General features: G+C 39.8%; 3 protein-coding genes across 3 annotated transcripts; 2 read left to right on the top strand and 1 right to left on the bottom strand.

The window, feature by feature from the left end:
- The first annotated feature begins 392 nt into the window (after positions 1 to 392).
- LOC115785129 (promethin) lies at positions 393 to 3443 on the top strand. Its single transcript, XM_030736608.1, has 5 exons — positions 393 to 531; positions 815 to 919; positions 1036 to 1204; positions 1304 to 1449; positions 2458 to 3443. Exons 2-5 carry the CDS (start codon positions 827 to 829, stop codon positions 2524 to 2526), a joined length of 477 nt encoding a protein of 158 aa, XP_030592468.1. The 5' UTR covers positions 393 to 531; positions 815 to 826; the 3' UTR covers positions 2527 to 3443.
- Positions 3444 to 4340: 897 nt separating this feature from the next.
- LOC115785128 (ER lumen protein-retaining receptor 2) lies at positions 4341 to 10294 on the bottom strand. Its single transcript, XM_030736607.1, has 5 exons — positions 10031 to 10294; positions 7633 to 7733; positions 7379 to 7537; positions 7003 to 7255; positions 4341 to 5614 (listed from the first exon to the last, which is right to left on the bottom strand). Exons 1-5 carry the CDS (start codon positions 10119 to 10121, stop codon positions 5580 to 5582), a joined length of 639 nt encoding a protein of 212 aa, XP_030592467.1. The 5' UTR covers positions 10122 to 10294; the 3' UTR covers positions 4341 to 5579.
- Positions 10295 to 11979: 1685 nt separating this feature from the next.
- LOC115785032 (uncharacterized) lies at positions 11980 to 13809 on the top strand. The gene is made up of 6 exons (XM_030736469.1): positions 11980 to 12423; positions 12539 to 12859; positions 12956 to 13056; positions 13152 to 13199; positions 13407 to 13520; positions 13672 to 13809. Exons 1-6 carry the CDS (start codon positions 12288 to 12290, stop codon positions 13723 to 13725), a joined length of 774 nt encoding a protein of 257 aa, XP_030592329.1. The 5' UTR covers positions 11980 to 12287; the 3' UTR covers positions 13726 to 13809.

Here is a 13809-nt window from a genome sequence, read left to right as displayed (position 1 = left end):
ATATTTTTTTAAAGATATATTATAAATCTCAGTTCTCAGTTCATACAGACATACAGTATATACGCTATAGTAAAGATTACAAAGGCTGTCCTGAAATAAACACACACAACTCTCCCTTTATGATGTCTACAGTGGACATATTATTTATTAAAAATTTTGCTCTACTTCACATTATAAAGCTTTCAGTATGGGCCGACTTCTTTAAACAACGTTGTTTTCATTGTTTCTGTCGTATACAGGCTTTGTGCTGTATTGTGTACTGTTTCTGTTTTTGTTCTTTACGCTGCTGCTGTAACGCAGTCATCTCCCCATCATTGAGCTGCAACACATGTGGTGACCAGTGGGTGGCAGCATTAACCTCAGGACGCCTTTCTGAGATTCTGAGAAGAGGAAGAAGGAGGAGGAGGAACAAGAAAGATGTGTGTTTTAAAAGGGTGTGTTACTCCTGTGGAAGTGTTTGAGGCAGCCACGGGACACTTCTTTCTTTCTTTCTTTCTTTCTCATGTTGTGAGCTGCTGAGACTCAGACGAGGTTTGTTACTTACGGTTTAAGTTCTTCCTCACAGCAGAGCTTTTGCCATACGGTTTTAAAGTGTGTGTTTAAGTTACTTTAGTTCATTGCTCGGCAGCAGAAGTGCACAATAGGTGTTAGCTTTGTCCTAGATTTTGTTTCTAAGACACTTTTTTTTCTTTCTTTTTTTTACTGAGACTGAAGCTGTTGGAGTAACTTTTAAACAGGAACTAAGTGGTGGGATTTTAGCAGCCAGATTAACTGTGTGTGTTTTTTCTCCTGCACTCCTTCTCACTTGCTTCAGACCTGTGGGGAGATGCAGAGCAGCAGCACCAGCAGTGGGACTGACTTTCAGCCCCTGAAGGAAAGGTGGACGGCCTTGTTGGAACACTTCAAAGATGACCCCAGGGTAACCCAAAACTTCACACCTCAATCTGTCAAAAAGTCTTTTATGTTTTCACTCTTTTGTGCCCATCAGCTAATGGATTTCCCTCCAGCCACACTGAAACCTGTTCTCCTCCACAGGTAGCACGGCTGATGAACACAAGAATTGGACAGTACCTCAGCAACCACTCGTTTGTAGCTCTCTCAGTTTTAATGTTCAGTGCCATGGCTGCAGTGCCTGTTGGACTCTTTCTCACTTTTGCTGTTGTGACCACGATGATGTCGGCTGTGGGTTTTGTTTTCTTTGAGGGTAGGTGTGCCTGTGTCAGAACCCACCAGGTGCTGTAATGTTTTATGACACTGCACCACCTGGTAACCAAAAACCTGTCGCCTGTGTTTGTTCTCTCAGCGTTCCTGCTGTTTGTCGGAGGTTTGGCTCTGCTCTGGGTGCTCTCTGGCATCGCCCTCTTTGCCATCGTGGCTTCAGCCATCGTTAATTTTATGTATATCACCATCTTCGGCCTGTTGAACCGTTATTACCCACATCTGACAAAGGTAATGTACTGATAATTAAGCCTGAGTTTAGCTGATGACTGCGCATCAAAGATTTGTTGCCTGTTTATGTTGCAGATTTAAAGGGAGTGTATTATACTCATTTCCAATTCAAAGTTTTTATTCTTGGGCTCTACTAGAGTACGTCTGCATGATTTACAGTTCAAATTAATCATTGTTTATCCTCTGTAAAGCCCCTGCGTTCATTCACTGTCTGAAAGATCCTATTTTAGCTCCCGTAAAGTTAACTTTCTTCTGATTGGCTGCCCCTCACAAGCAAAATAATTAAACTGCCAGAGCTGTGTGCCTGAGAGATGAGCTTTTGGCTCACAGGTATCACATGTACATTATGTGAAACTTTGGACATGTTAAATCTGAGCAGCCACATTTGGTCACTTTATTAGGCACACATGTTCAACTGCTCTTAATGCAGTTATTTAATCAGCCAACCATATGGCAGAATTTAGGTATGACATGGTCGAGATGACATTGCTGAAGGTCAAACTGAGCATCAGAATGGAGGAGAAAGCTGATTTGAGTGATGGTTGTTGGTGCCAGACAGGCTGGTCTGGAAACTTAAGCTGCAGTTTGGAGTTGCTCACCAAAATTGGACAACAGAAGATTGGAAAAATGATGCCTGGTCTGATGAATCTCAATTTCTGCTGCAACATTAGGATGGTGGGGGTCAGAATTTGGCCTAAACAGCATGAAAGCATGGATCCATCCTATCAAAGTGCGCCTTTTCTTGGCATACTTTAGGCCCCTTAGTAGCAATTAAGCATCATTCAAACACCACAGCCTGCCTGAGTATTGCCGCTGTTCATTACATAAGCATATACTCCCTTGTTGGTGGTGTATAATCATCAGTAATGTTCATATCATTAGTTAATGTTAAGAAGTTCATACCCTGCATCTGATACATTTGTTTGCGGAACACTGGTGACTCTTAAATTAGTGGAGTTGATCTGTTTTTCTCTTCTTTGATTTTTTTATTTTTTTCCCCCAAACCAGGAAGGTGTAATCGAGGGAGAGGAGAGCGAATGTGAAACCTCAAAAGAGAAGGACTTGAAGGACGAGTAGTGCGTGTCTTCTTCTTCTGTCTGGCTGAAGTTTAGAGTCAGCGCTGCCTGAAGCTGGGTGGCTGCGATGCAGTGATAAAGACTCCTGGATGTGTTTTGTTTGAAATCTGTTGTAGCAGATCTCATGGTTACTGTAAGCTTAATATTTTTGTTTCAACAGTCTCATTGTAGTGGAATAAGAGAGAAACTCATTTAATAACTAATCTGGAACCTACCTCATTTACTAAGTCAAAAAGCCTTATTTTAATCAAATATTCAAGATGGACTCAATTTTTCGATCTGAAGAGTGAAGCTGATGAGGAGGTGCTTTAAACATGCACTCTTTCTAATGGCCACACTGTCTCATGGTACAACATTATTTATCAAAAAGCAGAGCAAAGCTGAGTATTCAGGGCGGGACTGCTTTGTGATTGACAGCTCGCTCACCTATGAGGTACGTATCCCTCAGTTTTTCAGTCAGATCCGTCCCTTAATTGTAACGTCCAGTTTATTAAAAACACTCAGAAAACATTCAGCCTTCTCAGCAGGACCCACCAACCAGTGAGGGAGGCTTTATGGGAGGCTCACTTCAAGAACCAGAAAGGAGGAACTTATGCACTCACAGAGTACTTTATCCCCCAAAAAAGGTTATGCACTACTTTATTATAAATTGCCATTATGTTTTGTTTTGTTTTTTTAAGTGTACAGCTGTTTAATGTTCACTTTGCTGTTACATGTGAAGGGGAAAGCTCCCCAAAAAGTATCGAGTATGATGAAAATTGTTGTACAGAATACACAGTTTGATTATTTACTGTATACAGTAATTTATCAGTGTAGTATCAATCCTAATGAGAACCATGCTCCATGACCTGAGAAGCAGATTATCTATACTCCATACTGTGGGACTGAGTGGACAGAAATAAACATTGTTGGAGTAAACTGAACCCAGAGCACGCTGTGTGGTGTGTTTCATTATGCTATCAACATTTCTGATCCTTAGTCCTGTTATTTTCAAAGATTTTTATGGAACTCCTGAATTAAGGAGCTTGTTGAATCTCCTTTAGGAATAACAGTGTTCAGCTGTCAGTGGTGTAGTGGTTAACAGGTTCTCCTTGCACATGAAAGTTCCCTGACTCAGTTCTTGTGAGAGTTGCAATGATGAGGAGGAATTTTGGACCATTCCTGCCCACGAGACCCTGTTAGTGGTTTCCTTTGTGGTGTCATACGAGACCTTAGTAGGACGCTGCACTTTGTACTTCTGTATTAAAACTACTGTTCCCACAAAGTTGGGAGCATGAAATTCTCCAAAATATCTTAGTATGCCGAAGCATTAAGAGTTCCTTTCACTGGCACTAAGGGGCCGAGCCCATCTGCTGAAAGACAACCCCACGCTTAATCCCCCTACCACTAAACTTTACACTCAGCACAGTGGAGTCAGACAAGCCATTCTCCTGGAAACTGCCAAACTTATTAACTTATATAAACGGCTTAACTTCTGGATGGCAAAAAATGTATTTTCAGTGGTGGAAACAAGCTTCCACACCAACCTGAGTGGAAAACCCGATTCCAGGTAGTTCTTGGAGGAGTCACTGGGACAAGGATGAGGCTGAACGTTCAGTGCGTTCAATTACACTGTGTGTAATTCACAGTATGTTCAATTCAAAGATGTGCAATTAAAGAGTGACTAATCAATACAGATCTTTGAACTGTATGTGCTGGACTTTCATCACAAATCAGTCTCTCTCCCTTTACATCCAATCTGCACGTGGTACATTTTGAATGCTGTGAAGTTCATCTTATTTTAATGTTTTTATTAAACCACAAACACTCTGGAGGTGATTCTCATAAAATCTTTAATGGAGGTGATAACATGCAAAAAATTAAAAATTAAAAAAGGAATAAAATGAATGAACAATTTAAGAATGCTGTTCAAATGTTAACAAGAGGCCTTTGAAATTTAGAAATGCACCCATTGACCACCATCGCACCCTCTTAGTGATTGAACCATACGGGTGACATCGCAACATTCAGACCCCGAGTGTGGCGCTTGTTTTGTTGTCATTTCAATCAATTCAGGATTTCCGCAACTGGCACATCGCCGCCGGAAGGTGTTCATGAGTTGGTTACCAGGGCGCAGTAAGGGTTTGTGCTCGGTCAACATCCAAAAGGTGATGCAGCATTCATTTAAGACTGTATGAAGTTTAAAATGAAGCCACAGAAGAACTGATGCATTTTAGTTTGCTTAAAATACAGTAAGCAGAAGAACAACTTACCAAACATCCTCATTTGATATGGCCACCATTTGAAAATACTGATATCTACCATAATATGACTGCTGGCATTAAAGTGATTCATTCCACTGTGTTACTTTTTGAGTTTAAGATCAAACTACTAATTCTCTGAGGAGCTGCTATTACATAAAATTTTCAATTTTAGAAGACACAAACATATTAAAATGTTTTTAGAAAGCTGCATTTTACAAAATGATGAACATGCTGGTGTGACCTCTAAACATTACAAAAAAGTGGGTACATGTATTAGATGATATGCGTACAATTACTCTGGAAAAAAATGCAAAAGTAAAAAGAATTAAAAAAAAAAATACTGTGAGAAACTGGACATTATCTTTATCAGGCACTCTGATACATTACTCTTTATCTCACACTTTAATAAGACTGTACATTTTGTGCATTTCATTATCAAGTCAAACAAGGTACTGATCAAACTTTAAAAAAAAAAATTATAAAAACATAAAAAAAAAAAAAAAGCGTGTACACCTCACATGTAGAAAAAAAAAACAAAAACAAAACATTTTCTCCTATTTGAACAGCAATGAAAAGAAGCTTAAGGCAAGATGCTGAACACGGAAATCCAAAACTTGATCTGGGCTGATCTTTGTTCAGCTCTGGTGTTTGTTGGCATTTACCAGTTCCATCAGCAAGATGACTAGTGTTTCCCCCCCCAAATAGTTGGCTCTCTGTCTCAGGCATCCTTTACTACAGGTCATGAGGATCAATGACTTCATCTCCACACCCCCTGAGTCTGCTCGGAGTCACCGTCTCCTTCCACACGTTTTTACGCCGGCAGGCTCAGCTTCTTGCCTTTCAACACTGAGGAAGCAAGGAGAGACAAAGTTAGACGGTCACAGGTGAGAGCCATCTTTGTTCGTGCTACCACACTTTGCTGACTGCACTGTGCACGGACACCACACATGCAGGATCTCTGAAAAGTGTTAATGCTAAAAGGTTTTCCAATGTTGTAAATCACAATTAATGGTAAAAGGAATCATTTTCATCTCGAGCAGTTCTGTATTCAAACTGGGTGCCATTACTTAATGCAAGCTTTTCATGTTAACAGGCTAACTGATGATTAGAAAAACCCTTTGAACAACAAATAGAGATGTGAGAGGCCTCAGAGGAACAAAAGGAAGAGAACATCAGAGTCTCTGGTTTCAGCTAACTCTCACGACTGATGCATAAAACTGAGTTTTGTAGGAAAACCAGAAATTTTCTGGGTGACTTCAAGCATTTGAACGGCAATTAAAGAAAGCTTTTTGGTCAAGCTGTTCCAGGAACTATGTGATGGAGCCCCAAGCAGAGAATAAAAGTTCCTTTGACACGTTGATGAATGGATAGAAAAGTGTCTGTTTCTCATGTGAAATCCTATCTTTTTTTTTTTTTTTAAATAAATATGATCTCATCTACTGATCCCTCCCACTTGCTAGTGCTTCTTACATGCGAAAGATCTCCAGTTTGTTTCTGGGAAAAGACACAAACCCAGCCTGGGGGGTCACAAACTAGCGTACTCCCGGAGCCGGTCCCAAGCCTGTTTAAATGGGACGGTTACGTCAAGAAGGGCATCCAATCTAAATTCTGTGCCAAATCAAACATGCGGATCCATCCGCTTTGGCGGCCCCTTGGAAAATAAGGGAGCAGCCGAAAGTACCTTATAAAGATGATAAAAATCTATAATGTGCTTAAGTCCCAGAGTTTCCCAAAAATGTTTCTGCATTCTTGGAGAAGTTGCTGCAGTGGGAACAATCTACAAGTAATAACCAATTAAATGAGATCAATCTAAAAAAACCTAAACTCAATAAAAACTCTTGTGTTGAAATGTAAACAAATAAACAACTAACTTGCAAGAAACCTCTCCTTTAGGCCTTTCCCGGGACATTTAATTTACAGTACATTTACAGGAAATTTTGTCTTAAAAGGCCATAACTTTGGAAAATTTTCTTCCAGGAAACTTGCGCTGCTGAAACGTCATATTACCGTAGGCTGAACTTTAGAGTGAGGTTTTTCCAGGGAACAGGACAGTGGATTTTTTTCACTTATTGCTTTGATCGAATTTAAGGGATGATTTCAGGGTCAGTTAGAACAGAAAAAGTGACTACATCAACCAAAGTTTCCCCACATGTCTATATAAATAATAAAACTATCCAGTATCTGAATGATATTGATGCTTAAATGCTGTTCAGTAATACCAGTGGCAAACCCACCTTTGGTGACATAAAGATAGAAGAAGTCGCAGTAGAGGACAGTCTGGACCACACCAGCCACTATGGCAATCATGTCAAAGAAGCCCTCAAAGTAGAAACGCCAGATCCAGTTGAAGAGATAAAGGGCCCGATACAGACCCAGGCAGAACAGGTAGTGGGTGGTGATCGTCTCAGCCTCCCCTGTCTTGCTGATCATGAAGAGCTGAGGCAGAATTGCCACTGACTCCAGGTAGATGGAGAACGTCCAAAGAATCTGAAGAAGACCGAGAACACAAATAATTTACATTTACAAAAAGGAACCAGTCATTCCCAAAGTGTTTGATTTAGAATAAATTATGTTTCACACTCTGACCACAATACAGGAGTTTGAACACACCTCCAAGGGAGAGAAGTCGTGGTTAATGAGAACAGAAAGACCCCCGACAGGAACCACCAGGAACTCCACTCTGAAGCTGTCGTGGTTTCCGTCGTAGGTGGCCCTGAACTTCATGTAGATCAGGTATACTGTGGCATACGAGCAACCGATGTAGATCACCTGGTAAGCAACACAGAGCGGCCCGTTACTGAAGGGTCTGAGAGAAATGTGGGACCTGCGTGAAGGTCAGAGCTGGGTGTCAGCTGGTGTCTTACCTTCATGCATGTGTTATACAGGGAGATGAATGAGGTCAACAGATCCAAGTAGCGTGTGGTAAACACTAGAGCAAACAGAATTTGGCTCTTTCCAGAAATGCCTTTAAGAAAAATATCAAGCAGAAACATCATTTAGGTTGATGTATCCCACACCAGGTCAGAACATCTTCACAAACATTCCGGGCAAAACACGAACCATGTGTTTCCTTATTGAACAGTGACATCTACTGGAAACAGGATGAAAAGATCAAGAAGCCAAAGAACACAAAACAGCTTCTCCCTTTTGGATTTATCTTGCAGGGATAATGAAAACCTGAGTGGAGTTATCATGCACTGGTTTCTCCCTGGAGCCCCAATTTTTCCAAATAAGTGGAGACTAGGTTAAAAAAAAAAAAAAAAAGAAAAGAAAAGAAACAAGAAGAAGGCTCTAAACTGCTCATAGCTATGAATGAGTAAATCTGTTCTCTGACTGCATGCCCTGTTGCTTGCCTAGAACATGTTGCATAGCCGAAAAACAAAATCAGGCCTTGAATCCCAGGACACCATATTCTTCATATCTTTAGCCTCATGGCATAATTGCCTAACTCATTTTTAGGTAATAATAGGCAATAATGCACTGTGAATCTACAGTGTTAGCAGCAAAGTAGATATCTCAGTTTGGCCAAAATACAACTTGGACAATTACGTTATGAGGCTAACAATATAATTAACACTTAAAATCCTTTTTAAGGTTATTCTGGGTCACTGTATCCCCAGATCTACTGGTGGCAGTGGTTAGAGACAGGCAATGGGTGGAAAGAATAGGAGATACTCTTTATATACAACAATGTTTCTACATTCTGGAGGAGAGAAGGGTCCTGTTTTCATCCTCCATTAAATTTCTATCAAAAATCAAGGATCTCGGGACAGAATATGTTACATATTGTAGTGTATAAGACAGTTATCTACATCAAGACAGCTGTGTGACTTCTTATTTCAGGTGCTAATTTTAGGGCTCACCAAAGCAGATCACCTGCCACCATCTCCAAATCATACATCACAGCAGGGTCTCACTATCATCTTATATGCCTTCCCTTTCACTCTTGCTGCTCTCCTCACCCCCCTGACACTTGTCTCCACCCACTCCACCCTGCTGGCGCTCACTTCAAGATATCTGTATAACTTTAAAAGAAAAATATCTAAAGAAAGGCAGAAAAAAAGGTAATTATATACAAGTACTCATTGCATTATGATGTCAGGGTGTGTGTATTTTCACTGTCTTTCAATTTTAATGAGATGCCAGTTAAATTAACAACCTCTCAGATTTGCTTTGAGTTCTCTCTTCTTCACCACGTTAGATTTTAATTTGAACCCCTTTCATTTGATAAGGATCCCTACAAGAAGTCATGCAATAGTGACTGTTAGGAGCTGCGATATGTTTCAATGACTATAACAATATTTTATTTTTCCCTTTAGCTACACAAAGCTTAAATTAATTAATTAATTACAGATCTGATCATTTCAGCACAAACATCCACATCATCTTTTAGGGTTTCAGTTTTCACCCAGCACGCATGAGCCGAGCATTTTAGTCAATCACAACACTTTATAAACACACATACATATTGTGATTCCAGACAACGGATTAAGTATCACTGCTAAACCTGTGTGGTCACGCTTTGCTATCAGTACATAACATAGGTTTATATAAGGGGGGGGGGGGGGGGGGCAATTTTTAATCAATACAACTTTGTTCAAACTTTTTTATTTTTTTAATATTATTATTTTTATTTATTTATTTATTTTTTTTTAGAAAACTTGCTACTTCCGTAGCGCGTTCTAGAACGCCACGTCAGAAGCCAGACCAAAAAAATCGAGCCCCTCAAACTTGTGCAGTCAAACTATCCGCGCAGGCCTGAATGGATTTTGGGAAAGGGGAAGGGGGAGCGGGGGGGGGGTGCTGCAAAGTACAGCTAAAACTGCAGCAAATATGTGTTAAAGGCTGCATTAATGTGGTTGTTTGTCCAGTAAGCAATAGAAACATATCTAACCCACAATCAATCTAAAGCTCAGAGGAAATGAACGTACACTTCAAAGTTAGTCGCTACTGTGCGGTCTTTGAATTTTATTGCCATTAACTTAAATATTTCATTGTATGACTGTAGTAAATTTAGTAATAGTCAGTAACAGAGATGCACACAGCACTTTCTAGCTACTATCATCAGTCAGCTCATTCGGCAGCTACTAGCCTCTGCTTCAAATGAATGAATAGGAAACATTAGCATGTTTAGCTAGCTAGGTAGCTTAGAGGTTTCTGGTTTAGAGAACAAGTTTTATCGATTAACACAAGGCAAACTTAACTAGTGGCATTAGAAAATCACGGTGCAGCATAAATATTAAAGGTATACCCAATGCTCACCTGCACACGACCTGCTTTTCCATATTTTGAGTAGCAGGATGATGATAGCAGCCAGATGAGAAAGGTCTCCTGTGAGCCTGAAGATGTTCATAGCTGCGAGAAGAAAAACAGCACAGACGGAGATCAGACGCTAACGCAGACTTTGAAACGGGTCCCGCTTGATGCTGCCTGGTGTGAAGACTTCGCCTGCTAAACTTAGAGGTACAGGACACCGGGATTCTCGGGGTTGGAAATATGGCGAGAGTGCAGGTCGACGTGGAAGGGGGCGGGACAAAACGCACAGACAGATGTGGATTGGACCAGAAAGTGAATGACAGCACGGGAGGACCCGCCCACAACACGTTTTAGCGCTGGGAACCTGAGCGAGGAGGTTCGGCATCGACAGTGATACCAGTTTTACAGTCAGCATAAAAAAAGTGCTGTGTAAAAGTATTTTTTCTTCTTACAAATTACTTACAAGTTTTAATATTAGATAAAAATAACCACAGTAAATACAAAATGCAGCTTTTAAACGATGATTTCATTTATTAATGAGAAAAAAAGTTATCCAAACCTACCTGGCCCTGATTTAAAAAAACCTAAACATAATAACTGGCTGTGCCACCCTTGGCAGCAAGAACTGCAATCAAGCATTTATGATAACTGGCAATGAGTCTTTCACATCACTGTGGAGGAGTTTGGGCCCACTCTTCTTTGCAGAATTGTTTTAATTCAGCCACATCGGAGGGGTGTTGAGCATGAACGGCTTGTTTAAGGACACTTTAAAATCTTCATTTGTTTTTGGTTTTTGAGCCATTCAGAGCTGGGCTTGCTGGTGAATTTTTTTTCCTTCTCACTGCTGCCAAGTGCTTGCTCGTAGGGGGTGGTTTTGATTGTTGGGGTTTTCTCTGTATTGTAGGGTCTTTATCTTACAATGGAAAGCGCCTTGAGACATCTGTTTGTTGTAATTTGGCGCTATATAAATAAAATTAAACTGAATTTAATTGAAATGCTATCAGTTTTATGCCAAGTGTAATGGGATTCAAACCTTTCAAAAGTTCAGTTTTTGTCTTGTCAGTCCACAGAATAAAGTCTTGGGGATCATCAAGATGTTTTCTGGCCAATGTGAGATGAGCCTTTGTGGTGTTTTTGGTCAGCAGTGGTTTTCTCCTTGGAACTCTCTCGTGGATGCCATTTTTGCCCATGTTGTTGAATCATGAACTCTGACTTTAACTGAGGTAAGTGAGGGCTGCAGTTCTTTACAGTTTGTTTTTGGTTCTTTTGTGGCCCCCTGGTTGAGTCGTCGATGCGCTCTTGGGGTAATTTTGGTAGGGTGGCCACTTCTGGGAAGGTTCACCGCTGTTCCAAGTTTTCTCCATTTGTGGATAATGGCTCTCACTGCGGTTCACTGAGTCCCAGAGCCTTAGAAATGGCTTGATAACCCTTTCCAGACTCATTGAGATCAATGACTTTGTTTCTTAGCTTTTTTCTTTAGATCATGGCATGATATGTTGCTTTTTGAGATCTTTTAGTCTACTTCACTTTGTCAGACAGGTTTTATTTAAGTGATTTCTTGATTCAGCAGGTCTGGCAGTAATCAGCCCTGGGTGTGGCTGGTGAAACTAAACTCAGCTTTCCAAAAAAAAAAAAAAAATTCAGTTAATTCATGATTTAACAAAAGAGACAATTACTTTCTCACATAGGACCAAGTAGGTTTGATAGCTTTTTCCTTTAATAAATGAAAGTATCATTTAAAAACTGCATGCATTTGGTCAAGTTATCTTTGATGACTTTTTCATAGCACTGTATGATAGATAGATAGATAGATAGATAGATAGATAGATAGATAGATAGATAGATAGATGAGTACTGTCACTACTTCTCTACACGTTCTGAATTTTAATCACATGCTTCTACCTTTCCTAGATTACTTCACATGTTGATGAGTTAACGTTTCGTGTCTACGTTTTCAGAAATGTTGCCCATGTTGGGTAATAAAAAGCTGGCGGGGCTACTTATGATTTGCCATTACCAGTGACATAAAAACTTCTAATCCTTCCTTTAGTTGAAAGTGTGAAATCAAAAAGCATTAAATGTATTTACAGTTTATATAGTAAATATTATTAGCACAGTGATTTATAATATCAAGCCAGGTTACTATAAACACACTAAATGCCTCATGTTTATGAAAATTTATAATGTTGCACTGTACAGCTGCTCAATACAGGAAAATAAGAAGGAACTAGAAGTATAGAGGAAGTGCAGTATACCACTTCCTATGTTGTCAGCCATTAGAAAAAACAAAAAAAAACGCCTGACCCAAGGAATCATGAGATCATTCAGAATCTTTCAAGCCACGGACATGGATCGGTTGGTTTGGCTTTCTCTTCTGGTCAGCCACCTGCTTGTCGCAGGTAAGATCCTTTTCATATGTTTGCCTTCTGTAAATGATTCCTTTAGGAAATAGATCAACATATATGTAAAATACTCAATGCAATTCATATCAGATCTCTTGTCTGTTTATTCTAGTTGGCAAAACTAAAGCTGATAGCTGCATATCACAAACAAAGAGGACAATCTGGAAGAAAGTGGGACAAGAAGTTGATCTCCACTGTAAAATCAGTCCCAACTGCTCAGCTGAAGATCTGGATTTTGACTGGTTTACTTTCAAAGAAAAAATCCACCTACGTCTCAATCTGGTCGACAACCACAAATACCGTCAGGATGGACGTTTTTTAAAAATTTACTCACTTGATGCAAATGACAGTGGGATCTACTACTGTGCTGCATCGCCACGTGCGGGGTGCTGCACCCAGCACGTCGGGCAGAGTTCAACTCTTGTAGTGAGAGGTAAGGAGTCTTCGGTGAGAAAACTCACTTTAGAGGTCACATTTGAATGCTTTGCTTAAGACGAAGTGGGACAAACTGCTTTATTTTTTGTTTTAGAAAATGTTAAAATAATGGTGAGAACCATTCTTCTGTGGTTATCGTTTGTCCTCTTGGCCATCTACAACTTAGCGATAGTGATGTTTATCCTTCTAAAGAAGGTAAATGACATTTATTTTAATGTGATCTAGCAAACAAACCAGGCTGAAAATGACTTTGTGCTGATGTGAAATTATTTTTTCCCGTTCTGTTCTAGTATGGCTACAATATGAATATCTGCAGAAAGACATCCAGAAATGACAAGGTCTGTCTCTTCTATTTTAATTTCTTTTTGATGACTCCCCACTGTTTTCTAACTAGGGAAAAGCCCACAGAAGCAAAAAAAAAAAAGAGGAACAGGAACTAAAACCTCTGTAACTCCTAAGCCAGAAAAGAATCCTAAAAAAAAGCTTTGAAATTCAGAAAATGAAACCTCTAAAAAAATAAATAATTTTTTTAATCATCTTTCCAGAAAAAAAAAACCAAAAAAAATATACAGTTCCAAGATGTGCTGCAAGAAATGCACAGCAAGAGAAACCTGAAGAAAAACAAACAAACAGCAAGCAGAAGTTCTCCTGAAGTCGAGGTAAATCTTGCAGCATGTTGAGGTTAGATTTAGTCAAACAGATTGCGTAACTTCTGCACTGCATCTGTTACATTCATATCTGTCATTTACCACCAATTTAAAAATTCACTGCTTTACCACAATTTTCAACTAAACTTTAATGTCGCTGCAGGGTGCAAGCAGCGACTTCCAGAGCTCTTCTGATGACATCTATCAAAATGTCTAAGTGCCATTCAGGGAAATGATATGATGAATTCAGACGCCATCAAACACCTGCTGGATGATGCTGCTCCGAGACTGAGGAAACAAG

This window comes from Archocentrus centrarchus, chromosome 8, assembly GCF_007364275.1.
Source record: "Archocentrus centrarchus isolate MPI-CPG fArcCen1 chromosome 8, fArcCen1, whole genome shotgun sequence".
In the NCBI taxonomy this organism is placed as follows: Eukaryota; Metazoa; Chordata; class Actinopteri; order Cichliformes; family Cichlidae; genus Archocentrus; species Archocentrus centrarchus.
The sequence above is the reverse complement of the archived record's forward strand: the minus strand, read 5'-3'. Positions and strand labels throughout refer to the sequence as shown.